The sequence below is a fragment of the Myodes glareolus genome, chromosome 10 (genome assembly GCF_982192425.1).
Source record: "Myodes glareolus chromosome 10, mMyoGla1.1, whole genome shotgun sequence".
In the NCBI taxonomy this organism is placed as follows: Eukaryota; Metazoa; Chordata; class Mammalia; order Rodentia; family Cricetidae; genus Myodes; species Myodes glareolus.
The window spans coordinates 87,447,406-87,474,752 of record NC_142035.1 but is presented as its reverse complement, the minus strand read 5'-3'; the positions used below and the strand labels follow the sequence as shown (position 1 = coordinate 87,474,752).

Below are 27,347 nucleotides of genomic sequence, written 5' to 3'. Positions count from 1 at the left end.
CAGGTTAGCCTCCAATTCACAGAGATCTGCCTGCCTCCGCCTCCTGAATTAAAGGCCTGTGCCACCACTGACTGGCTTTCAGACATTTTTTAAAAAATGAAATAAAGTAGTTTCCCAAGCTCAGCATTACTTACTAGTTGGACTGGTAATTCATTCTTGTTGGGGAGTGTCCTGTTTATTATACGATGCTCACCAGCAACTTGGCTTCACATAACCCACCATATATCAATGATGCCCACTTTAAAAAATGCCCGAAGATACTACCCCAAGCCTGCAAAGTCTCTCCCGATCAAATGTCTTAAAATGTGAAGTACCAGGCCTTTATCACTTTTTGAAGAATTGTACTTAGAAATTAAATTGCTGAATGATGCCTGGGTTACAAGAATTCTACCACCACAACTGGATCAAAATCGTGCCCATTGCTAGCTTGTTTCTGTGGTATCCCCTGTATTTCTTTTGAAGAGGTCATTAGTGATGGTGGGATGCAAGGCAATATTGTGATCTTAGAAATTCAGCTCGCTGGATTGTCCTAGAAGGAGGAAGGAAAGGGGGTGGCGTTTCTGAGGAAACCAATGCCTCTGAGACCCTTGGGGAATTGGCAGTTCCCTACAAATGTTCTATGTGCATGTCCCACAGAACAATAAAAGGGAGACAAACAGCCCATTCTGGCGTGCTTTTCAGGGTCTTGCATTCCAAACAAGAAAGTCTGAGAGGCCTGGTAAAAATAAATACGGCTTACTCCCCCTGGCATAAGAACAGTTTCTGACAGCTAAGACTTAACTCACTCTAGGGGGTGACCCAGGCAGGAACTGCATGAAGTTAGTTTTTACCCATTGATAGTCCCAGTGACTCACAGCAGCCAAGGATGGTGCTGTGCACTAGTGCTGTGCTGAAGCATGCTGCAGGACTTGGGATGCTCGTTGAAAATGCAGTCTCTCTCAGTGAATGAGACAGCCAGTCCCTCACTTCCTCACCAATCCCAGAAAAACAACACAAATCTTTCCTCTGCAAAAGGACCTGTCCTTTGCATCCAGAGTGGAAACTGTTTATAAGTTCTTAATCTCCTGACATTAAAAGTATGGGGAACGTCTGTTCTGGATTCTTTTGGGACAAATGTATTCATTATACCTCATGTCCCTAGTAGCCATTTGGAACAAAGTATCATCTCCAAAATCACAAGGTCTTTCTCATCAGGTTTAAACAGTGAGTTTTACTAAGCAGCATGGATTGAAATCCTGAGATCAACCAAGAACTTAGGAAGGTAGGGGCAGGCTGAGGAATCGCCCTCACCCTTCACTATTCTCTCCTTTCACATTGGTCTAAAATGACTGATGACAACAAGCCCAGCAGATCCAAGCACCAAACCACGTAAACCTTATCTGATTCTACTGCCATCTTCAGTCTCCAAGAAGAATTACACAACCAAAATTATCTAGACATTAGTTACCATGGTGATGCTAAATTCAACCAAATTGCATCTAGGCAAAAATTTCAGGGGTGGGTGGTGTGAGACACAGCATAAAGTACGGACTAAGAAAGAGTTAATATCACATTTTTCTGTTATTGTAGCTTTCACTAAGTATGCTTAATGTTAGCTTTGGTCAAAGACAGCAATTTAAAGTGAAAGCCTTGGAAAATGGAAAACAAGCAAGAATGAAATGTCAACCTATTCATTTGGAGAAAATGCCTAATATCCACTTTGCACTATACCAAATTACTTTCCTCTCAGCTAAGTCCAGGCTAAGATGATTGAAAATCGGACGATGCTGGCTTACCAGATTGGAGAGAAAGTGGTACCTCAGGCCCTAAGAAAGTTGGGGGTGTAGGCATAAAGCAACAAAACAACTTGGGAACATGAGAGGTGGCAAAATGAACGACTAACTACTCGTATGCATGGGGGAGAGGGATAGACCACAGTGATAACATCGGGAATAGATTACAAATTTTTTTAGTAATCCAAACGTCTCATATTGCTGGAAGGCCCTCCAAAAGGAAGCTGAAGGAAGGCGGAGGTCTTGCGGGAGTGCAACTCCTAGCACGGATTTATTTCCTTACCCCACCCCCACCCCTTTCTGGCCAGGATCAGAAAGTCAAAGATGGTGAAGAGGCTAACAACCGCTGATTTACAGACAGTGAGGAGGAACTGAGTCTGTCTGGGCCAAATCTGGACGTCTGAACTGGGTCGACAGGACCCAGACAACCTCACCTCAGGAAAGAGTAAATGAAAGGGGGAGGTCGCCGAATTATTTAACCCCAGAACAACACTGCCTAGACCGGGGGAGGGGCTGGGGTGCAAGAAGAAAAACTTCAGAAAAGGAATTTTGACAGTGAGAACACTAGTTAAGACCTAGCAGGGCAGGTCCCCTGATGCCCCTTGTTTTATGTCAATTAAGGTTGAGAGAATTAAGCACTCAGAAGCCTTGCATATTTTGAGACATTACAATAAAGTCTGGAGTTTGGGCTGGTAGTGGGGCCGGGGTCAAGCCCAGGCGACTTGGGTCAGCACGGGTGTTCCTCCCTGGTGTAGAACTAGAATGAACCCGGGCTGAGAGTTGCCACTAGGGTAATTTTCTTTTTAAGCTGGGGACATTTGAGTAGCAGTAATGGGGACAGATAAGGGGCTCTCTCCGGAAGACTAGGAATGTTGGGGCGGCTTGAGTAGGAGCCAGGGTTAGTGAAGGAGGCAGTAGCGGGTGGGGTCCAGGAACCGGGGGGCGAGGGCAGAGGGCGGGAAGGGGCAGGGCCTGAGTCGGGGGCGGGACCAGGCGCGGCGGTGGTGGCGGGGGCAGAGACGCGGGGGGCGGGGCGGTCGGGCTCGGGACACCCCCTCCGGGTCCCCTGGCGGGGCAGCTTCGGCTTCGGCAGCACTGGAAGAGGCAGCGGCCGGGAGCGCGACTTGCAGGGCGAGCTGGCCGCGCTGGACCCGGGGGGACCTTCAGCTGATTCTCTCAGCCCCGGCGTTCCATTGGAGCCCGCGGGACCCCCGGGCTGGCAGAGAGCTCCGGCGGCGGCCGCAGCACCATGAGGCGGTGGTGGGGCGCGCTGCTGCTTGGCGCCCTGCTCTGCGCACACGGTAAGCTGCGTCGCAGCGCCCGCGCCGACCGGGCCACCGGGAAAGTTTGTCCCTGAGTCTGGCCCTGCAGGACTCGCCTCCCGGGAGCGGAACGGCGCAGGCTGGGGCCTGAGATCCCAACCTCGAGTTCACTTCAAGCAGTAACCCTGGCAGAGCACGCGGAGGAAAGCAAGCTTGAGGAGCTCCGGCAGCTCTTCAAGCTCGAGAGGGGACAGTGGTAGAGGGACTCGTCCCCGCTGTGGTCTGGGCCGAGTGGCATACGATCCGAGACGTTCGCTCGGCTTCCTTCGTTGCTCTTTAAAGAACTAGGTGTTGGTTCCCTTTCAGGTTAAGGCAGGGTTTCCATGTCCCTGGTGCGTGCGAATGAATGTTGTGCAAAGAAAGGGAGGCGGGGAGGATGGTCGCTAAACCCATAAATTGTAAATAGTCCTCCTTCCAGGATCTGTGGGATCCCGGGTGGATTGCAGAGAGGGGCCCAGCAGAATCTGAGTTATTTGGCATCCAGGATTCATGGACTTGGGGAGCGGTTCCTCGGACTCCATACCAGGTTATCTCCTAGGGTCTTCGGTCATTTTTGCTTGCAGCATCTCCCCTAAGTGGAGTTTTGGGTTCCCTCTCCTAGCTGTGGCCAATCAGCTTCCTGCCCCGGATCCTTCCCAAGGGAGGGGTGGGGAACAGCAATGGAAAAGAGGTTGGGGAGGAAATTTGGGAAGAAACTACTGGAAGGCTCCGGCAGAGCCGTCCTGGCCTGGGTAGAGGGCGGCGGGGGGCGGGGGGCGGGCGTTCTTAGGGAACTTCCAAAGGCAGCTTCCTGGCCCATGCAATGGGGCCTTGGCCTCGGGGGAGTTGGGCGAATGGCAGCGGCACTGCTGCTTCATCTGCTCTTTATTAATAACGTGTTCGGTGCCCGGACGCAACTGTTGTGTCTACTTAGGACTCCAGTGGAATCTGCCTCTCTGCAGCCGCTTGGGAACATAGGGTGCACCCTGTGATTTAGCAGCTGCCTCTGAGTTTGTGCCCAAAGATCAAAGATCGATCTTGGAACTCCAACCATATTCACCCGCCGTCTTTTCCACGTGGGGGAGTTCCAGTTCTTCCGATTCTCTCGGCTGCTGGACGAGGGGGTGGGGTTCAGTAAGAGCGGTCTGCAGACCCTGGCGGTGCCCGGGTTCTTTCTTTCACTTGGAGGAGCTCGTGTGGAAAGTGCAGATTTCGGAACTTGCCTGGCAGGGTGTGGAGCTGTCTGGGCACTTGTTTTAAAGATTGTTTTAGCTCCCGAATCCAAAACAGAGTTTTGGTGTCTGTTATTTAAACTATGCGTGGGTTTTCAATGGCTTTTTCCATGTGGTGTCTAGCGCCGACGGAGTCTTTTCTCTCTGAGGAGTGGTAGCCTGGCCGACCCACGTTCCTCTTCACGGCTCGCTCTCCCCCTCCCGGACTCTCTTCTCGAAGGTTATTTGTAGCCTCTTCGGCGTGTTGGGACAGCAGCCCTACTGGGGTAGGAATGTAACTGTTCTTCCCACCACATGGGCCCCTTAAAGGGACAGCTTTGCTTTTGGGGGGTTTCCCCCTTTGGGCTGCAAGGGAAGGGGATGGAACTTTCCTCCCGGCCCCCTGGAGGAAGTTTTGAAAAAGATCAAGGGAAATAGCTAGGCACTAGGAAAAGGGGGGTAGCATGGGGGCTAAAACGGATACCAACAAAGCCAAAGAGGAGATTGTCGCCTTCTGCCCCAGGGAAGGGGGAGCTGGGAGGTTCCGGACTGAGTCTGGCCAAGAGGAATTCACTGCTCCGGAGCTGCTGTCACAACTGCGAACTTTACATCTGCATGGAGGATGGGGGCTGAGAACAGGGGCAGAGAATCGTACGTTCTTAAAGCTTTACAGAAAAAGCATTAGCGGGTTCTTGGTGGCTTGTTTAGGTTCATTTTTAAAGGAAAACGTTTAATAGAAACTTCTAAGTTGGGAGACTTCCTGTGCACACGGAGTAGGCAGAGGTAGAAAAATTTGCACTTTGCAGGATCTAACACTGAGCAGGACTTGGAGACCGTCACCCCACCCCACCCCCAGATCCCACTACGATCCCTAGCAATAAGTCCAGGCCCGCTGAAGAGGTGCTTCTGAAAAGCTTTGCCTACATAGACAGCCTCAGCTAGAAGTGAATTCAACACCAGACACAAATGCTTATTTATATTCTGTTAGTCCTTGGGGGTGAGGGGTTCCTAGAGCCTCTCTATTTGGTATTGGCATAGATCACGATTCACAATCCGTTCTTCAAAATTTAGAAGAAGGATGTGGCTGGAGAAATGGCTCAGTGGTTAAGAGCACTGGACGCTCTTCGGGAGGAGCTGGGTTTCATCCCCACCACCTCCTTGGCAGCTCACAACTGTCTGTAACTTCAGTTCCAGGGAATCTGACACCCTCTTCTGGCCTCTTTGAGTACTTCACACATGTGGTGCACAGACAAATACGCAAGGCAAAACCCTACCCACACACATAAAAATAAAAAGGAGGGAAAACTGGGCCTGGTGGCTTATCTCTAATGCTAGCAACTGGGAGACCGAGGCAAGAGGATTGAAGCAAGAGTGAGGCCAGTTTGGGCTACATAGTTTGAGGTCATCCCAAACTACGGAACGAGACCCTTTTCTCATAGGACAAAAAGCCTATTTGTGGTAGGTGGAAGCAAGAGAATTAGCAGTTCAAGGTCATCCTCAGCCACCATGTGAGTTCAAGGCTAGCTTGGGGCTTCTTGAGACTCTGTCTCAAAAACTAAAGCTAACAACAGCAAATGCTCTTGTTTTTAAATTTAAGATTTTTGGAAGGAAACTTAATGGCTAGTATTTTTATACTGTGAATTATGACTGGAGTGTGCAAACCACCTTGGAAGTCTTTTCTCGGTAAGTGAACCCTGGCAGTTCTGCCCAGGAGTGCTTAGGTAGATTTCAAAAAAGTTTCTGAGGATGAGTTCTGAATAATCTAGCTTGAGACTGTCTTATTTCCATGTGGTTGTTGTCATGACCATGGTTGTCATGGCGCTTGAGTGACCTTGCCCTTGATCTCTTAGACTTGTGCAAGATGCTTGGCTTGTCACTGATTCTGGATTTCCTCTTCTGTCCCCTGTTGAATATCAGATGACATCTTTGCAACTGGCACCTGGTATTAAGAATAACAGGTGCAAGGGAACTAAGTCAGGCCATGTCTGACACAAGCACGTTGGGCATGCTCACCCTCTGGACCAGCAAAGAACACAGGAGGTCACAGAGAACAGGATGCTTTGCAGCTCTTTGCATAAGCTTTCTACAGACTAACTGCTAGTCTTGGCCCCTAGGATGAAGGATGATGGGATGCTGCTGCTTTTTAAAGAGATAACCAATATGGGGTATGGGGGTGATCTTGAATGAGAACAGAATAATTTCGGAGACAAAAATGTATCTTGTCTTATTACTGGACATACCTCAAATTTATAGGCAAGTTTGGTCAGCTGGGTCTGTTATCCTGTTGCTAGCCACCATCTCTACATCCTTTGGTATAGTGTAGCCATGTTTTGTTATAGATGCCTGGACATGGGACATGTGAATTCCAGGCTGTATCCTGCTGGTCATCTTCTCTCAAACAGTGAATGTCTTTCTCTCCTTAGCCCGATGAGAGTCAGTATCCCAAGAAAGACTAGGTGCTGAGGTTTAGTTGGCAGAATCTGAGTTTGGTTCTAAAAATAGCACTGACATCTACCTACGCTTGCTGCCTTCCTGAAACCGAGAGCTAGCATGGTCAGGCTCATTCTCAGGGCACTCAGGAGCACTGCTCCCGCTGAGCATCCCACATAGGCATCTGGTCATCCATTCAGCGAACATGCCCCTCAGACTCTGATCACAACATACCTCACTCAGCATTTGAGGAAGCACAGGCAGACAGGGTTGACACCTGGCGTTGATACTTCTTGGTGAATCTATGCAAAAACACTGGCTCTTCTTGAACTTTGGGCTCTTATCTGCAAATAAAGTTAGAGTGGGAGACAGTAGTAGTAATATATTTTCACCCGTGAAAATTTCATGCAGTAAAAATTAAGAGATGATAGAATGTTCCAATTATCTAGCCCGACAACTGCTATGTAGCTATAGGCCTAGGTAAATGTCAACTGTTTGTTAGTAAGAGTACCTAAATGGATCAGAGATGGTTCTGAGATTTGGAATGTGGGAGCCAGATAAGTTACATTGCAGCGTCTCATATGATAAAGGAGACTTGGTCCTTCATTCATTTCGATTGGTTTCCCCCAACCACCCTCTTTTTTTTTTTTCTCTATGAAACAATTTGTTCTTTCTTTTTCCTTCTTGAAAACCTAGTGAAACCAAAGCGTCATTCCCTCCTGTCCTCACCTCCAGAAAAGAGCTTTTTTACAGGGATCCTCCTCTTGAGAGAGAGGAACTCCTTTGGGAACATCCCAACTGAAGGGTCAGAAGTAAGCCCTACAACTTCTCACCCTAAGATTGCTGTGACCCAGGGTGAGAGGGGTTGCCCGAGGTCTCTTGTAGTTGGAACAGTTTAGAATTCCGACCTGTCCCTCACACTGGCCTGAGGAAGGAGTCAGGCCCCAAAACTGTTAGAGGTAGACATTGCCCCAGTTTGGGGGCTGGGCTGTTGGGAGCATGCTTTCTTCCCGGCCACAGTCTTCAATCAGGAGTCCTGTCAGTGTGTAAGAAACAGCCCCAGACTCACCCCCAACCCTCAGCTTCTCCACCACAAAGTTTGATCCCTGTTGTCTCTTTGTTTCTTCCTTTTAAGTTGGTGCCAGGGTTGTGATGTTTCTGGGACTGCAGAAAGTTGTAACCCAGAGCAGCCGGCAAGAAAAGCTGATTCTTTTAGTTCCTGGACATGCAGTTTCTGTGGTGCCTTTCATTTAGCAAGAAGCAAAGATTCCAGGTGCCCTTGGGCACCTCTTCCGCCCATCCGTGCGGACTTCTTTCAGTGCACATAGGCACCCATTTGGGTCCTGCGATTGAGTTGATGGTCTCTCAACTATTTCTGACACCTGCTCACCACCATTCAGGTGAGAGTGAGAAGGGAGGGGTGCTTCCTGAGCCCCAGCTGGAGAAAGCCTGGCTAGGACTCACAGCAAGCCCTGACTTGGTTTATGGGAGCTCCCCATCACCTCTGTGCAGAGCTAAGATCAGAGCTTCCAGTCAAGCTAGAAACAAAAGACTGGGGGCAAACCTCCCGTCTGGCTGATAGGCAGCCACACAAAGGTGCTGCTGCATAATTTATCACCAGAGATTTTCTGCAGTCAGGGAGCTCCAGGCTCAAGGCAGTGCCTTTTGGGGGACTGGAAGGGATCATCTCCCAATTTCTGGGTGTAAGACCAGGCAGGTATAAAATAAGGTATTAAGAGAGCAACCTGATTAGCACGTGGAGTAAAGCACCTTCTGAGATTGTCAGTGCCTCCACTTCCTGTCAGACTTGCAGAGGGAAGGGCCTGGGGTGGGGGAGCAGGGGTGGGGGTGATGTATATTCCCTTCCCATGGCCCCAGCCTGTGGAACGCAGCTGCTACCATCTTGTGGACATGGGTGAAGATAAGAGAAATCTGTTGGTTTGACTGCAGCATTTTAGAAACAAATGGAGATGCCAGGCTTAGCCAAAATAGGGAGGGAAGAAGCTCTCTTCCTTCTGTTTTCCCACTCCAGGTTCAGAGAAACAGAAAAGTGAAAGACTTTAAATCGGTGGTTCTCAACCTTCCTAAAGCTGCAACCCTTTAATACAGTTGCTCAACCCCAACCATAGAATTGTTTTAGTTGCTAATTCATAGCTGTAATTTTGCTACTGTTATGAACTGTAATGTAAATGTCTGGTACTTCCAACGGCCTTAGACAACCCCTGTGAAAGGGTTGTTTGAGTTCCCCAAGAAGTTGAGACCCCCAAGTTGAGAACCACTGTTTTAAATGGTTCTTTTCAAAAGGGAGCTTCTACTTTTCTCTACTGACTATTTTTGTGCTACAAACTGGGACACGTGGTCTAAGAAGTACAAATGTACTCTAGGTGGTTCGTTTTGAGCATTTTACTGCGTTGCTGATGTCCTTAGGAGGGAGGCGTTGCTACAAACTCGAACTTGTAGGTTTTCTGTGATCCGATAATAGGTTTCTGAAAAGTTTCGGCACCCCAATAAGCCTCTCCGCTGACACAGTATCCAAATCAGATCAAATCAAACCGATTTAGAAAAAGTTCCGGTTTAATGGATACAGCACTCTTGGTTGGTTTTTCAGCTGCCCAGAGAGGAGATGGAAAAGGAAGACCAGAAAGATCTCCTGTCTGTTCTCTGGGGGGCAGTTTAAATACCCTGTGGGAACGGTTTGGAGAGAGATGGGGGAGGGGGTTTAGGGTGGAACTTCTAGCAGAACATTTCAGACTCTTTGGGTATATGGATGCCAGGGGTTGGGGTGAGGCTTCCCCAGAACAGTTCCTCTGCCCATGCAGTAAGGCAGATCAAGTCCAATTGAAAAAGCAAAAGAACAGATTTATTTGAGCAAAGCAACTTCCGGCCCCAGAGCCTGGGAAGGGGTAGCCACGTGGCTGAACTAAAGCAGGGAGTTTATACAGCCTGTAGTGAGGGGTGAGACATGCCATCCACAGCTGGGTTTGTGAGCAAGTATGATCAAAAGTTGATCGCTTTTGGCGGCCTCTTGGGCTACTGGCAACTTCAGGGGAGGAGCTGTTGCAGTCACCAAGAATGTAGAACTGGGCTTTTTGGTGCCTTTTTGGAGATTCTCTGAGAGGGCCAGGATTGGAGAGAGAGGAATGGGGATTTCTGAATCAAGCCAGAGTGAGCTGGAGGTTCCAGCCGAACACCAACATGTTTTATAGATGGGAAACTGAGGCTTAGAACAGTTTGCTGTCACATAGCCACTGAATAACTGCATCAGGATTTGAACTTAGAACCTACACGGGAAACCTACTCCTCAATGCATACTGCCTCTCAGAACAGAATTGGAAATTTTTGTAAAACTTAGCTTGATGTGTATTGTTTGGTCTGTGGATCACATGATTACAGGTGTCTGAGGAGACCAGAAGTAGGTATCAGATTCCCTAGAACTGAAGTTACGGAGGTTGTTAACCACCATGTGGGAGCTGAGAATGCAGAACTGGTCCTCTGGAAGAACAGCCGCACCACTCCAGCCCCCAGAATAGAATATTTTAAATCTCAGTTGTCCTGAAAGATCCGGGTTGGAAAATTTACACCTCTTTGAATTTTTTTTTAAAAAGAGCATGTGTGTGTGTGTGTGTGTGTGTGTACACCAGAGCATTGTGTGTGTGTACACTAGAGCATTGTTATGTGTACACCAGAGCATTGTGTGTGTGTACACCAGAGCACTGTGTATGTGTGTGTACACCAGAGCACTGTGTGTGTGTGTGTGTACACCAGAGCATGGGTGGAAGCTAGAAGACAACTTGAAGTTGGCTCTCTCATTCCACCATGTGTATCCTTGGGATCAAACTCACTCTGTCCTCTTAGCACTTAAAATGCATAACCCTGTACCAGACTTTTATGTGAGTGCTGGGGAGCCAGACTAGTGTTTGACCATTGAGTCTTCTCCTCATCCTCCCTTATGTTTAATTTTAGGAGGCAGGATCTCTCTATATTGTCCAGCCTGGCCCTGGCACCCTGGACTCATGGGATCTTGCTGCCTCTGTTTCCTGAGTAGCTGTGGTTACAAGTGCATGCTTCTACATATGGCTTGTTTTTATTATTTATTTGTGCGGGGATCAAACCCAGGGCCTTGAGTGTACTAGGTGTTCACTCTTCCGCTGACCTTATTCCTCATCTTACAGATCTGTCAGGTCACACCAGTGTGGTGGTGTACACCTATAACCCTAGCGTTTGGAAGACTGAGACAGGGGGATCATGAGTTCAAGACCCTATCCTAAAGACAAAAATTAAAAGATGCATAGTATGTAGAAGGCGTTATGCCAAGTACCTCTCAGAAATTAAGTATTTTTTTTTTTAAACATATGTATGTGATAGGAGTTCTTTTGTTGTTTTTCCTGATGGAAACCTAAGATAAAACTAGACGAACCGCTCAGGAGCCAGAAGGAACAGGGTTTGTACTCTGGGAAGTATTGTTCCATGGTCTTAACATTGTATATTTCTGCCTCATAACTTTATTAAAGTTATGATTATTAAAAATGTATTTTCTAGGGCTGGAGACATAACTCAGAGATTAAGAGCATTTACTCTTTTTGTAGAACACCTAGGTTCGATTCCCAGCACCCATATGGCAGCTCACAACTGTTAGTAACTCTAGTTTCAGAAGAGTCAGTGTCCTCTTCTGTCCTCCACAGTGTACAAACAGGATGCACGCGTGCATGTGTGCGCGCACACACACACACACGTGCGTGCACACAAAACAGATTTTTTTTTAAAGCTTGAGTCTTTTTGTTAATGGATTTGTTTATTTATTTTCATTTTATGTGTATTGGGTTTTTTTTTTTTTTTTTTTTGTCTTCATGAATGTCTGTGTGAGGGTGTCAAAGTCCCTGGAGATGGAGTTATAGACAGTTTTAAGCTAGCATGTGGATGCTGGGAATTGAACCAGGTCCTTTGGAAGAGCAACCAGTGCTCTTAACAACTGAACCTTCTTTCTAGCCCCAATAAATAAATATTTTTTAAAAAATTATTTTCTACTTTCAAAGGAGAGAGAAAGAGAGGAAAGAAGGAAGGAGGGAGGAAGGAAGATGCCTGAACTTTCTGAAACCCATGATCATGTATCTAGTGTGTCCCTTTTGAGAGGGTCATGAAGGAATTGGCCAAGTAAGGCTGGCCCTAGACAGAAATGAGTCTAGTCATGATAAGTCAGTTTCACAGTCTGAGCATACGGTGAGGGAGAGAGCTCCACCTCCCTAGACTCAGGAAGAGGAGCAGCAGCTTTTCCTGAGTCCTGGTGAGACAGGGGATTGGCTACTTTTAGATCAACCGTTCAGGTTTTCTCTCCTGCTTTGGCTCCAGCTTTCACAAGATTCCAACATGCATTGCTCATTCATTTCACAAACTTGTAGTGCTCATCCAACGCATCCAGTGCTGAACATGCACTGTGAATGTGATTAGAGCTGTCTAGCACACAACTTCAACAACCCAGAGATTTAGGTCTAGTAAGTGAGCAACACAAAGGGACACACAGGGACTTCCGGCTCAACCTGGGTCAAATATGTCCAGGTAGGGCAGCGTTAGAAAAGCTTACTTCTTGACCCCCCTACTGCCAAGTGCCTACTGCTTAGCCCTGTGGTGATGAAGATGATGATGATGAGTGCTATCACTACTGATGTTTGCTAGGCAAACTGTACTCTTCTAACGCTGGTCTATGGAGTTCTCTCCAGACTCTGGGTAGATGGGGCTTATTGGCTCCTCATTGCCATGCCTTTCAATATTTTCTGTTTTGTTTGCAACGAGAATGTCCCCTGAAGTGTGCCACCTCAGGAGCTGAAATCGGTCGAGTTGCCCCTCAGTCTGGATGTAGTTATAGACTTTCTCACTAAATAAGGTTTGTAGCCTCATCTTCCTGCCAGTGAACAGGAAAAGAGGGCTTTGACATCGTACGGAATGAGTAGCCTAAGAAGTGTGACTCAGCAGTAGGTGTGGATTCAGCTTGTCGGAAGCCTTTGGCTCATTCCCTGTCCCTCCAAAGAAAAGGAGGGCATGAGGGGCTGGGGATGCAGTTCAGGTGGTAGACTACTCGCTAACATGCACAAAGCATGTTCAATCCTCAATACCTCATACACTACACATAGTAATCCCACACCTGTAATCCCAGAATTTGGGAAGTAGAAGCAGAAGAGAACCATTTCCAAACTTCTTGGTATAGAATTGCTTTCATCCCTATTTTATGGATGAGCAAACAGACTTTTGATTAACTAACTTCTCAAAACTGTGGAATCTCTGCTGTCTACAATGTTACAGAGGTATGACTGGATGGTGTGTGGTTGCCTTTCCCCTTCCAAAGAAAGCACTGGGAAATGGCTAAGATAGCTAGGTTGAGAGAACTGAGATGTAAATGTGAGATTTTGATTAACCTCACAAAAAGATTCTCTGAAGCCAGATGTGGATGCTCATTCCTTTAATACCAGCACCTGGGAGGCAGAGGCAGGCCGATCTCTGAGTTTGAGGCCAGTCTGGTCTACACAAAAAGTTCCAAGTCAATCAGAGCTACAGAAGAGGAGGAGGAGGAGGAGGAGGAAGAGGAGGAGGAGGAGGAGGAGGAGGAGGAGGAGAAGAAGAAGAAGAAGAAGAAGAAGAAGAAGAAGAAGAAGAAGAAGAAGAAGAAGAAGAAGAAGAAGAAGAAGAAGTTGTTTTCATGAACATCTTAGCACGGATCCCAGGAATACTGGCTTTATGAAAGATCATGAAGACCTGGGGCAGAGCGCAGACGAAGGAAGGGCTGTTGCCTAAGGCCCTGGGAGCCATCAGAGCTGCAGTTTCCACCTTCAGCTATTTGTTTCCTTTCTTTGTTCTTCATTCTTAACAGTTAAAAGCTGCCCTTTAGGATCATGGCCAAGACTTGAGTGAAAAGACAGAATTCCATCTCTGGGGATTCCACAGGGGAAGTGGTGTCCAGAAGTCTGCCTTTTGGAGTATAGTGTGTCTGCTTCCTGTATGAATGCCCAAGTCAAGAGTACAGCGGGGGACTGCCTGAGTCCAGCCATTTCTCTGACATGCAGGCAGTTAAGCCGCCTTTAGCTCCCTGATGGCTGACTGATGGAAGACCATGTTCCTGCGGTCTGCACCAGGACATCAGAACCTGTGCTATCACTTAGCCAAATGTGGGGGCTGGGGAAAAGATTGATGGCTCTTCTTTGCTTTCATATTCTCTCTTTTTAAAAATATTTATTTTCATTTTATGTGTATGAATATTTTGCCTGCAGGTATGTCTGTGCACCCTGTGTGTGGTGCTCATGGTCATGAGGAGCATCAGTTCCCTGGAACTGGGGCCATAGATGGCTGTGAGTCATGTGCTGGGAATCGAACCCAGACTTCTAGAAGGGCAGCCAGTGTTTCTGACTGCTGAATCATCATTCATGCCTCTGTATTTGTCTCCCTTGTATGATTTCCAGGAAACTGCTCATCTTGTTCTTCCATTCCTGGTATTCAACAATTCCCAAATCAAGGCCTCCTGGGAAAATGTGATCCCCATTTGCATACCTCCAATCTCCCCATGTCTACTTAATGATTATTTTCAGTGTGCCATGGCTTAAAATTCATTTATTCCACATTTATTTTTATGTCTAATTCTGGCTTTTATTTTATTCTTCTGTAACATATTAATACACTAAGCGAAGCCTGGCAGTTCAGACTGTTGATCCCAGCTACCTGGGATGCCAAAGCAAAAGGCTTTCAAGTTTAAGGCCTGCCTGACCGACGGAGTAAATTCCAGGCCAGCAACTTAATGAAACCCTGAACCTTCTATCAAAATAAAAAGTAAAAAGAGATCTGGGATGTGGCTTAGTGTGTCTAATACCAGTACTACTTAAGGGGTGGGGGTGGGGGCAAATTGCACAATGTCATGCACCCGATTGGTGGAATCCAAGGTCCATTTGTCTGCTCCAAATCTTTTTTCCTTTGTGTCCCTCCATAGGTCCTTTTTCCTGTCTCTCCTTCTATCTGGACCTCCCTCCAGGTTTATCTCTGTTGCTTGCTGTATGACACTAACAATATTTCTCTACCTCTCTTGACTTGTGGGCCAGTTAATGGGGACAGGGAGCATCCTATGCACTGTTGGGATACTTAACTGCATCCCTGGCTTCTTCTCACCAGCTACCTGGAGGACCACTAGTCTACTGCAGGACAAATCTACTCCTTTACTACTATTGAGACCTACTAATTAAGCCTTATGTTCTCCCTGCAGCTTTTCCACGAAGGGGAGCTGTGTGTCAGGGATATCCTTGCATGGGATATTCCTTGCTGCTGAGTCTAGCCAAGGTTCCCTAAAAGAGTGTTTAGACTGTGCTGAGCCAGTATTCTTAAGGTCTTGGTGAGCAATGCCCTTACTCCTCAGTTTTCTAGGAATGGAAAGGAGCAGGTTAGAGCCCTGGGCAATTGGATCTTCTGAGTTTCTCAGGGAAGAACCCTCTGGTCTGCATTTGTAGAAAGGGGTGATGGGCTCTAGTGAGGCATGCCCATGAGGTATGCTAAGCTGTTAGCCCTCCTAAAAGAACTCTGCTTGTCTTCTGCAGGATTTTCCTGGGATAGTTAGCTCCTTACAGTAGACAGTCAAGGGAAGGCCAGGCCTCAGTTGAGAACCTGGTAGGAGTGTGTGGTCCCTCACTCCAGAAATATTCATTTTGCCTATAGCTCTAGAGGCTCATACATGTCAAAGGCTGATTGGCCATCCATGTGTTCATCCATCCATTGCACATTAGGAAGCTCTGCCTTAACCTCACACCTTTGGAGAGGTGACTCAGTAAGGGGACAAGAGTGGCAATGTAAAGCTGACTCCTTCTCTGTTCCAGGCCAGCCTGAAGGCAGGACCCAGCTAATGGAAGAGGCAGAAGAGAGCTAGAGAAGGGATGAGCAACAAGGCAGCCCCTCCTTCCAGCTGCAGCAGCCCAGCGGGTTAGATGAATAGTCTGAGGAGGGAGAGTGACCCTGGAAGAACCCTTTGTTCCAGCTGAGCCATTCACACGCCATCCCAGGGCATCCTGCTGGGTACTCTGGGGAGGGGGCACAGCAGCCCGTCATGGAATTTGGCCAGGCAGATAGTTTGATGCTCAATAGGGAAGGCCAGCTGCACGCTGCGGAGGTTGGGGGAAGTGCTTCGTCCAACAGCCTTCCTCCAGGCTGTGGTCTGTCTCAGACCTGGAAGGCACTGACTGGGCCAGCTACTCTGTCCTGAGGTGGCTTCCTCCAGGCTGTGGTCTGTCTCAGACCTGGAAGGCACTGACTGGGCCAGCTACTCTGGCCTGAGGTGGCTTCCTCCAGGCTGTGGTCTGTCTCAGACCTGGGAGGCACTGACTGGGCCAGCTACTCTGGCCTGAGGTGGCTTGAGCTTGTCACCCTCCTCAAAAGCAAAACCTGACGATAGGGCTCCCAAACTTCTTACCTCCCCACGTGGATTCCTTGACATTAAGAGGCTCCAGTGTTCTGATGTCATTCTTATCACTTGCCCTCAGTGCTTAGGGTTCAAGATGGGGGCAGATGTATCCATTTCTCAAACGGGTTTTGGAAGAAAGCATGTAGAGATCTTAGTCGATCCTTCTGTCCTTTGCTCCCCTTCTAAGCACAGCACCCCATGGTGACTTTGTCTCCTGACCTTCAGAGATGTGTAAAGAACTGGGCTGACTATGAACCCAAAGTCTCAAGGTATTTTTGGAACCATGTCTGCCCTGGCAGAGGAAGGAAAGCACAGTTGCATTGTCCTCACATCTTGCTCACACTGTCCCTGTGACTCTGAGTGACAAAGCCCCTGGACTAGGGAGGACAGGAGTTGACGCCCTCTGCTTCCTCTTTCTGCCCAGGCCTAGCCAGCAGCCTGGAGTGTGCTTGTGGCCGAAGCCACTTCACGTGTGCGGTGAGTGCTCTCGGCGAGTGTACCTGCATCCCCGCTCAGTGGCAGTGTGATGGAGACAATGACTGTGGGGATCACAGCGACGAGGACGGCTGTAGTAAGTAGCATCCCAGGGTTGGCGGGTGTGCAGAGAGGCCTGACCCCTTCACGTGCACACCTTTAACTGCTCATATTTCTATTGGATGATTCATGCCTATAATCCCAGCAAAACACATTTTGAAAAATTGATAAAGAGCCAGGCATTGTGGCGTATGCCTTTAATCCTAGTACTCAGGAGGAAGATGCAGGCAGATCTCTGAATTTAAGGCCAACCTGGTCTACAAAGTGAGTTCCAGGACACCCAGGGCTATACATAGAAACCCTGTCTCAAAAAAAACCAAAAAAGAAAAAAGAAAAAAAGAAAAGTTGAAAAAGGTATAAAAGAAAATACCCTTGAAACCACAGACAGTCTTTAAATAGCTCTTCTTATATTTGTGAGTTCTGTATGTATGCTGCATGAATACATTTAAATTTTTATGTGGTATACATAGATGCAGATTATTTTCTTGGTTCTTATTTTAGTATTCTATATAGTCACAAATATTAAACAAGATAGGCTGTGTAAGAAGTCTTATATTTGGGGGGAGTGGTGAGACTGCTTAGCAGGGAAGTGTGCTTGCCACCAAGCCTGATGACTTGGTTTGGTTCCCAGGACTCACATGGTGGACTGAAAAAACCAACTCCAGAAAATTATTCTCTGATTTCTCCATGAGCACCGTGGCTCCTAAGTCCTCTTCCTACAATGATAATAAACTCTAAAAATAAGGTAGAGAGCTATTGAAGAAGCCCCCAATGATGGCACACATGCATCTATCTGCCTTAATAAGCATGTACGTACCACACACACAAAAATGACTGGTTGAGGCTGTGGACCACTAGTGGAGCTACATGCCTGCATGTGTGAGGTTCTAGATTCAACCCTCTTCCCACACTGGGGGGAAAAAAAGTCCTGCACTCTATTTCACTTTGCCTTTCCTCTAGCATAGTCACAGACTCCAGGGTGTCCTGTTTTGGGTATATAGATATTTAGATAGATAGATAGATAGATAGATAGATAGATAGATAGATAGATAGATATCCCACTATTCTGAATTTAGGGATACATGATGTCTGGCCCATAACATCTATGTCTGATGGTGACTAATTAGTCTAATGGGAATGAAGCTACAACCTGGACCTCATTAACCCCAGCCAGCTCAGCTAATTGTGATAATAATAAAAGCTTCCCTTTCATGTAACACTTTATCCCAAAAGCCCTCTGTGAGCTGAGTGCAATTATCCCCTTGCATGGTCAAATACTGCTCAGGTAGGGTCCTCATGGTACTAATGACTTCTAGAAGCGGAACCCAGAGGTGTCAGTCATCCTTTAATAAGAGGAAAGGAGGGGGAAAGTGTCCCTCCTGGAGTCTTTTAAGGCAGGGTCTCATGTAGTTCAGGCTGACCTCACAGTTGATCTGTAGCTGAGGATGACCTTGAGCTTCTGATCCTCTGCCTCTGCCTCCCAAGTGTTGGAATTACACGTGTTCACCTTCACCCCTAGCTTCATGAGGCACTGGTGATCAAACCCAGGGCTTCATGCATGTGAGGCCACACTCTACCAACCAAGTTAGAACCACAGCCCTGCTTTTCTCTCTTCGCTGTCTTAGAGTAGAGGTTTCTGTTGCTCTCCCATTCCTTTCTGCTGCTCCCTCTTCCCAGATGCAGTTTCGTGGGGCAGGGGCAGGGGCAGGAGTGCGGACAGTGGAGGCTGGTCTGACCTGCCCACCTGACCCACGTCCGCGTTCCCTTGAACCCAGTGCTGCCCACCTGCTCCCCTCTGGACTTCCACTGTGACAATGGCAAGTGCATCCGCCGCTCCTGGGTGTGTGACGGGGACAATGACTGTGAGGACGACTCTGATGAGCAGGACTGTCGTGAGTGTTGGAAGGGGCCAGCAAATTCTGTGGGCTCTGTTGGGAAAGGATTTCCTGTCAGAAATACGTCCCTGGCCCCTGAGTCCTTGGGTCTTCAGCTTTTGTTCTGTCCTTCTCCCTCCTTTCTTGGTCAGCTGAGCCCACAAGATGTGGTCCCCTCTTTGGGAGTCTGGGGGCAGCACTGGGAGTGTTGACTGCCCCCGACGGCTGTCCACAGCAGCCTGATTCACCTGTGCCCACAGCCCCCCGGGAGTGCGAGGAGGACGAGTTCCCCTGCCAGAACGGCTACTGCATCCGCAGTCTGTGGCACTGTGATGGTGACAATGACTGCGGGGACAACAGTGACGAGCAGTGTGGTGAGTGGTGGGGTCCACAGTGGGAGTGGCCGTGGAGGAGCCCTGCAGGGAGTCTGTGCCATCGGGGATGTGGACCTCCCCTTGCCACCGAAGAAGACTGGTAAAAGAAGACTCTATGGGACTCCTGTCTCATTGCATCCCCAGACATGCGCAAGTGCTCAGACAAGGAATTCCGCTGCAGTGATGGGAGCTGCATTGCTGAGCATTGGTACTGCGATGGTGACACCGACTGCAAAGATGGCTCGGATGAAGAGAGCTGCCGTGAGTGGTCCTACACCGGATGTTGCTGGGCTGGGACAATGACTAGGGGCTCTATCTCCTGGATAAAGGTTGACTGGGCGGGTTGTGTGCAGTGAGCAGGCGAGGAAGTTTGTGCTCTAAAGGAGTGATGCTGGGGAGTTGAGGGTGTGACTTATATATGTGCTTGCTTAGCATGCATGAAGCCCTGGGTTCTATCCTCAGCAGGGCACAAACTGGGTGGGCATAGTGATGTCATGTGTATAATCCTAGCAGGCAGGAGGTGGAGGCAGAAGGATCAAGGTTCTCCTTGAGGCCAGCCTGGGAAGATACATAAGCCCCGAGCTAGCATAGCAGCAGTTACGGAGGGCTGACTTTCTGTCCACCAGCATGTGGAAGTCTGTAGGACCATCACAAATGGAAACGACTTGCAACGTATTTGAGGAAGACACCTTGCCTATGAGGCTTGTCCCGGTGAAGAGTCAGGCCCCTGTCCCCAGTCACTAGGGCCTGAGGGCTGCTCTCCCTTTCAGCCTCAGCAGTGCCCTCTCCTCCTTGCAACCTGGAGGAGTTCCAGTGTGCCTATGGCCGCTGCATCCTGGACATATACCACTGTGACGGCGACGATGACTGCGGAGACTGGTCGGACGAGTCTGACTGCTGTGAGTGCTCTGGCCAGCGGGAAGGAGAGGAGGAGGGGCAGCCCGCCTGCAGACAGGGCACAGGTGCCAGCTGGGGCAGGCGCTGAGGGGAGTAGCATCTCTGAGGAGGAACTGGAGTGTTGGGGGGGGGTGGGAGACGGGACTTTCTGCTCTACCATGAGGCCCTCTGCTCCCCTTTGTTTCCCAGCATCCCACCAGCCCTGCCGCTCTGGGGAATTCATGTGTGACAGTGGCCTGTGCATCAACGCAGGCTGGCGCTGTGATGGTGATGCCGACTGTGATGACCAGTCTGATGAACGCAACTGCAGTGAGTTGGGGTGGCATCAAAGGCAGTGGGAAGCTAAGGAGAAGGGTTTGGGGCCCATATTAAATGGCTATACAGCTGTGTAGATGGTACACTCAACAGAGGCAATATATTCAAATGGCTGTCAGTCACCTTGTAGTCTGTAGACTTACCATGTAGTTTTCCATCAGGTGACAGTAAGGTGCTCTGATTCATAAGAGGGTAACCTTCCGTGACACCACTGTCAAGAAGAGTGGCCTGTGTGGTTGGGGTGGCAGAATAGAGTTTCGGGCTGCGGTGGGGCCAGCCTTTCATTATTAGGTCTTCGCTTTGTCCAGCCACCTCCATGTGCACAGCTGAACAGTTTCGCTGTCGGTCAGGCCGTTGTGTCCGTCTGTCCTGGCGCTGTGATGGGGAGGATGATTGTGCAGACAACAGTGATGAAGAAAACTGTGAGAACACAGGTGGAGTCTCCCTGGGGTGCCCCAGGCCCCTGCCCTAATGTTGGGAGTGGGAGGCAGAGGAGAAGAGGGAACATTGCTATTGCTTTCTCTTCAATGCCCTGGACTTCCCCTGCCCTTCCCAGTGAGCAGGGTCAAATCCAGGTGCAGGAGCAGAGTGGGGTGGCTCAGTGAGTAAAAGCACTTGTTGCGCAAGCACAGGGACCCAAGTTCAAATCCCTAGTACCCAAGTTAAGAAATTGGGCATGGCGCTGAATGCCTGTAACACCAGCCCTGGGAGACAGAGAAAGTCAGAGTCCAGAGAATCACTAGCAAATATGACCAGCTGCTGATTCATTGGGAAACCTTGTCTCGAGGCCATAAGACAGAGAATGAACAATGGTGAAAGTTGTCGTATATCCTCTGGCCTCTGCATGCACATATATGGGCATGCATACCATATATATGCACATATATAGTCACATGCATGCACTGCAAACACATATAACACATGACACACACACACACACATGCACACATACAATCCAGGCGGATTGTTGACTTGTGTCCATGTTCTTCAACACAAAGTCAGGGCTGTGAGTCTCAGCAGCTGCTCAAATTCTCACTTTCACTCTGCCCTTGGGAGGAAGGGCTGCTCTCCAGCCCTTGTGTCTGCTTCCCCTCTGCAGGAAGGAATGGCAGTCCACCGGCTAAATGTGGTTCTGAGTATAAAGGAACACTCTTTCACTCCGTCCCAATCACTCATCCACTGCAGAATGTCGGGGCTAAAACAAACTTGGACACTCAACCAGCCTTGTCTGAGCTGTTTCCTGCCTTGACCCCAACCCTCCCACCTTGACTCTCATCTGACTCCAGTTTACCCTAGAAAATGACAGCCTCCTGTTCCGTGTGGACTCAAGTCCTGCCCTCCTGTGACCTGACTCCCGTCCCTCCTCCCTCTCTGTCTAGGAAGCCCCCAGTGTGCCTCTGATCAGTTCCTGTGTTGGAATGGGCGTTGTATCGGACAGAGGAAGCTGTGCAATGGAGTCAACGACTGCGGTGACAACAGTGACGAAAGCCCACAGCAGAACTGTCGTGAGTGTCTCTAGTGTGTGGGCCTGAGCCACGGTTTGCGGCTGAACCCCACCCATAGGGTTCAAAGGGAGGCCTCCCTTGGGACTCTTGCAGTTTTGGGAGCTGTTCTTCGTGGTCCAGGTGGAATGCCAAGTTGGCCGGACGGGGGTGGATTCTGGGCTCAATTCCCAATTCTGGCTTGGCTGGCACAGGGCCCCGGACGGGTGAGGAGAACTGCAATGTTAACAACGGTGGCTGTGCCCAGAAGTGCCAGATGGTGCGAGGGTCAGTGCAGTGTACCTGCCACACGGGCTACCGACTCACAGAGGATGGGAGAACATGCCAGGGTGAGCGGAGGCCTGCCCTGGGCGAGCGTCGGGATGCTGAGTGGGAGCAACATTCAGGCAGCTGTGTGACATATCAGATCGATGTGATGTCATTTCATCACAGCACTAAGCCGGGCGATGGGGATCCTTTCTCCCATTTGCAGATAGGTGAAACTGAAGGGCAGTAAGTGGGAGTAACTTACCCAAGGCCACACAGCTAGGAAACAGCAGAGGTAGGATGTGAACCCAGGTCTACATGACATCAAAGCCCTAAACCACTTGCCACACAGTTTCCCATCAGGCTGAGGCAGTAGATGGGGATATGGAGATATGACTAGGAAAACAACTAGTTAGCTTAGGAGTGAATTGGAGTGGGAAGATGGCAGAGGCAGGCTTCCTGATCCTTCCTGGTGTTTGCAGATGTGAATGAGTGTGCTGAGGAGGGGTACTGCAGCCAGGGCTGCACAAACAGTGAAGGGGCTTTCCAGTGCTGGTGTGAAGCAGGCTATGAGCTACGGCCTGACCGGCGCAGCTGCAAGGCTCTGGGTAAGGACTGTTAGCACTTGGCTGGGTGGGCTGCGGGCTAAACAGAGAAAAGCAAGGTGCACTAGAGCTGAGGGATTTCCTAAGGAAATCTGGGCCCCAAGAAAAGGTGACTGGGTTAGGAGTTGAACAAGATTCTACTCCTAGATGCCAGCAAACAGGATATACCCTAGAGGGCAAAGGGCCCCAGCTATTAGCTGAGGGTCTAAGAGTGCATGCTGATGGGTATCTGGTAGCTCTGAAGCCCAGTGGGGTTCTGTTTCTGTGCTGTGTCCAGGGCCAGAACCTGTGCTACTGTTTGCCAATCGTATCGACATCCGGCAGGTGCTCCCGCACCGCTCCGAATACACACTGCTACTCAACAACCTGGAGAACGCCATTGCCCTTGACTTTCATCACCGGCGGGAGCTGGTCTTCTGGTCTGATGTCACCCTGGATCGCATTCTTCGTGCCAACCTTAATGGCAGCAATGTGGAGGAGGTTGTGTCTACTGGGCTTGAGAGCCCAGGTAGGAAAACAAGGCCCTGCGTGAGTGGGGAGCCAGGGAAACCATGTGCAACAAGAAGTGGAAAGGAAGAAACAGACCAGTGTTTATAAAATGCACAATGCAGAATGTCTCTTCCAATGAAATCTTGAGTGGAACTCTGATACAGAAAACAACTGTAGGCTGGAGAGATGGCTCAGTGGTTAAGAGCACTGACTGATCTTCCAGAGGTCCTGAGTTCAATTCCCAGCAACCACATGGTGGCTCACAACCATCTGTCTATAGTGGGAGCTAATACCCTCTTCTGGAAGAAAGGCATACATATGGATAGAGCACTCATACACATAAAATAAATAAAATACTTTAGAAAAGAGAAAGCAGCTGTAGTGTTGAAGATATTGCTCATTTCAGAGTGCTTGCCTGAGATGAATGCGTAAAGTCCTGGGTTTGATCTCCCAACACTGCGTAAACCAGACACTGTGATGCCTGTGATCCTAACACTGAAGAGCAGAAATAGAAAGATGAGAAGTTCAAGGTCCAGTTTGAGGCCAGGCCACCTGAGATCTCTGCTCTGCCATCTCAACAATCAAAAAGCAACAGCTAATCTGATGACTTTACACTATTCTACAAGCAGGTTAAGCGACTTAGAAGTTGGTGTGCAGGGCTGGAGTTAAAACTCCGTAGTAGAGCACACCTACCTACTTGCGAAAGGCACTGAGTTACATCCCCAGCCCCAGCCACAAAAAAAGGAAAGGAGGGAGGGAGCGAGAGAGGGAGGAGAGATCAAGTACCCAGGATCTGTTATCCAGCCAGGCTCAGAGGATACACTCCTGAAGTAAAGGTGGGGAGGGGGTCAGGAGTTCAAGGTCATCCTCAGCCATATTGGGAAGAAATGCATGACCCTGGTCAATTGCTTGAGTTCTCTCCATTCCCACTCCATGGCAGTGATAGTACCCAGCTCAGAGCTGTGATGCCACCAGGTCCTGGCCCCAGAAGCGGCTTCTAGTAAGAGTTTGTTCTTGTTCCCAGAACACAGAACTGCCTAGGGTGAATCTCTAACACTTTCCCACTGGCTCTTCTCACCAGGGGGTCTGGCTGTGGATTGGGTCCACGACAAGCTCTACTGGACTGACTCAGGGACATCGAGGATTGAGGTAGCTAATCTGGATGGGGCCCACCGGAAGGTGTTGCTGTGGCAGAACCTGGAGAAGCCCAGGGCCATTGCCCTGCACCCCATGGAGGGGTGAGTAGGTGTCTCAAGTTTCCAAGTCCCTCCTACAATCTGTGGAGACTGTTCTCAGGCTTCCTGAGGCTGACAGCTGTGCTCTGTCCCAGACACCCTGTGTCCTGAGTCCCCAGTCGGTGTCTGTATGGCCTTGGGTTAGTCAGTCACTTTGTTCCCTTCATTTTTTTCTTATATTTGGGAGGTGACAGCAGAAGGGTCAGGAGTTCAGGGTCGTCTTCCACATGTAGTTGGAGATGAGCCTGGGCGACGTGAGACTCTGATCTAAACAAACAAATATAGCTGCTTTTATAGATGCTCCATGATTAAATAATAAAACACATAAAAGGAATGAAATATACAAATTAGATGAGGTAGAGTGTAACTAATTAAAAATTATATTAATTTAAGGCAGTTAGCAGTTGAGCTAATTAATACCATTAATTTGAAATGATTTTAAAAATTAATAAACAAGTCTCTTGCAGTGAAGCTTCTTGAAATGGAAATTCTTAGCCTCTGGCTTGTGTACATTCCAGGAACAACTGAAGGGATGATGTGTAAGATCCTGCAATTCTGTGTCAATTGTTTGAGAAAAGAGGTGTGTGGGAGAGGAGGCATAAAACACACACGGCCGAAGCCGCAGAAGAGACTGAGAAAGAAGAGCATGCCTTCCTTCCAGTAGCCCTCACTGTCAGTTTCGCAAGCACAGAATTGTCATCTGTTTTGTCTACTGTTCCATTTCTCATGCCTACTGTGCCCTTTCCATAACAGATACTCAAAAAAAAAAAATCTGATGAATAAATACCCTGTCTCAAGACATTTAAACTATCCAGATATTTAAAAAAATTATCCTGTAGATCTGGTAATACAGCTCAGTGGTAGAACAGTTGCCTAGCATTAGGTTCTGGATTTAATTCCCTGGGTTCAGTCTTCAAAGATGGGGAAGAAATCATTTTAAATAAACAAACAAATGAAAGCACCTCTCAAAGCTGAGCATGGTGGCACACACCTTTAATTCCATTACTCACTGAAGCGCGTGGATCTCTGAGTTTGAAGCCAGCTTGCTCTATGTAGTGAGTGCCAGGACAGCCAAAGCTCTACAGCGAGACCATGTCTCAAAATAGGTGAACAAACAAACAAACAGTAAAATACTTATTAGGCAAACTGGTGAAATCCAGTGTATAAAACTCTCTGTTATCAGCCTGTCCTCTACTACCTGATAATTTCCTTTCTTCCTAGAACCATTTATTGGACAGATTGGGGCAACACCCCCCGCATTGAGGCCTCGAGCATGGATGGGTCCGCACGTCGCATCATTGCTGATACTCATCTCTTCTGGCCCAATGGTCTCACCATCGACTATGCTGGACGCCGTATGTACTGGGTGGATGCTAAGCACCATGTCATCGAGAGAGCCAATCTAGACGGCAGTCACCGCAAAGCTGTCATTAGTCAGGGTGAGGTCTTTGATCTGTCCTCTTTCTTCTCTCTGCTCCTCCCCAGCCCTGCCCCCGGGAGCCTTGGCAAAGGGTGAGGTTTGTGTAGCTGCCAGGTTTGGGCTAAAGGGCCATGGCAGGCCATGTCTGGACTAAGGTCTTTTTGGACTATCTCCAGGCCTCCCACATCCCTTTGCCATCACAGTTTTTGAAGACAGCTTGTATTGGACAGACTGGCACACTAAGAGCATCAATAGTGCCAACAAGTTCACTGGGAAGAACCAGGAGATCATCCGTAACAAGCTGCACTTCCCCATGGACATCCATACCTTGCACCCCCAGCGCCAGCCTGCAGGTAAAAACAAAAAAATTAAACAAAAAGAAAAAAGAAGTCTCATCAAATGAGTTAGATTTGTCACTAGTGATGTGGTTGCTGGTGCCTCTTGAGAATCTTCCTCGTATTTGTCATGGATATATTAATTCTGGTCAGGGAAGGCCAGAGTTGGCATTGTCCTGGGAGCTCGTTGCTCCCTCTGCTGGACATTTTGGGGGAAACACCATCAGGGCTCATTTGGCTTTCTTTTTCCTTATAATGCAAGCATTTATAGAGCATCTCCTATGTGTCAGGTACTAACTGTGTTTGCATCTGCAGCAAAGTAATAAGACGGAGTTCTTCTCTGTGTAGAGCTCAACCCTCCATTGCTTGGCCTGGGGTCTACCTTTGTAAACTTTTCATCTTCCTGATCATCTTGCTCTGGGTTCTTTGAGCAGGGAAAAACCGTTGTGGGGACAACAATGGAGGTTGCACTCATCTGTGTCTACCCAGTGGCCAGAACTACACCTGCGCCTGCCCCACTGGCTTCCGCAAGATCAACAGCCATGCCTGTGCCCAGAGTAAGTGGGCTTGGGAGACCAGCCTCGGTGAGGTACCTTTGAGGACAATTAGAAGGAACAGCGAGAGGAGTGAGAGGGATCGCTGGCCACAGGAGAGAGTCTGACTCCTCGAGGCCCATAACAGACTTTAGAGGCTGAGGGCTCCTGTATCAAAGATCAAAGCTGAGGACCAAGAACCAGGCAGTAGCATCTGAAGGCTTAGTGACACCATTTAGTGTATGAACACCTGCAACTGGGCTTAATCTTTCACTTCATCAGGCAGGATGCCTTCTGTTTAGGCAGAAAGAAGGTCCAGTTCTTCTAGAAAGCACGGCAAGGGTTTCCTGCCTCTGCACCTTTCATCTGACTCATAGAAGACTTTGTGTCGTTAGGACAGAGAAATGTGATTGGGATCCTGAATGATGCTCTGTGACCAACAAGTGGAAGATGATAGAATTCCCTGGTTTCTCCCAGAATCTCTACTTTGGGTTCCTTTGAGTTCCTGCAAGAAAATTACTTACAAAGTCAGCCCTAGAAATCTCAGCACACAGGTCACTTTTCTAAGGCTAGTACCGCGAGAATTTGATCAGGAATATGGCATAACCAGCAAGGGGCCAGGGATAATTTCTTTTGTATCGTTATTGCTGTATAATACATTGGCTATCTTAAATCTATTAAAATCAAATTGTTGGAGCTGGGAAGATGGCTCAGGTGGTAAAGTGCCTGCCATGCTAGCATGAGGTTCTGAGTTCAAATCCCAAGCAACCATGTAAAAGCCAGGTGTAGTGGTATTTAGTTGTAACCCTAGAGTTGGCGGGGGAGAGGGGGAGTCAGATCCCTGGCCCTCAAG

At 48.6% G+C, this 27,347-nt stretch overlaps 1 protein-coding gene across 1 annotated transcript in view; it reads left to right on the top strand.

The window, feature by feature from the left end:
• The first annotated feature begins 2,845 nt into the window (after positions 1-2,845).
• Positions 2,846-27,347, top strand: part of Lrp4 (LDL receptor related protein 4) — a 54,549-nt gene continuing 30,047 nt past the window's right edge. The window contains exons 1-16 of the mRNA XM_048428323.3: positions 2,846-3,073; positions 16,560-16,706; positions 18,445-18,561; positions 18,804-18,917; positions 19,062-19,178; positions 19,688-19,816; positions 20,004-20,123; positions 20,438-20,563; positions 21,509-21,634; positions 21,826-21,960; positions 22,360-22,485; positions 22,760-22,990; positions 24,053-24,209; positions 25,428-25,645; positions 25,803-25,979; positions 26,396-26,518. Of these exons, the coding sequence (XP_048284280.1) occupies positions 3,022-3,073; positions 16,560-16,706; positions 18,445-18,561; positions 18,804-18,917; positions 19,062-19,178; positions 19,688-19,816; positions 20,004-20,123; positions 20,438-20,563; positions 21,509-21,634; positions 21,826-21,960; positions 22,360-22,485; positions 22,760-22,990; positions 24,053-24,209; positions 25,428-25,645; positions 25,803-25,979; positions 26,396-26,518 (2,215 nt within the window). The 5' untranslated portion in view covers positions 2,846-3,021. The remainder of the gene's footprint in view (positions 3,074-16,559; positions 16,707-18,444; positions 18,562-18,803; positions 18,918-19,061; positions 19,179-19,687; positions 19,817-20,003; positions 20,124-20,437; positions 20,564-21,508; positions 21,635-21,825; positions 21,961-22,359; positions 22,486-22,759; positions 22,991-24,052; positions 24,210-25,427; positions 25,646-25,802; positions 25,980-26,395; positions 26,519-27,347) is intronic.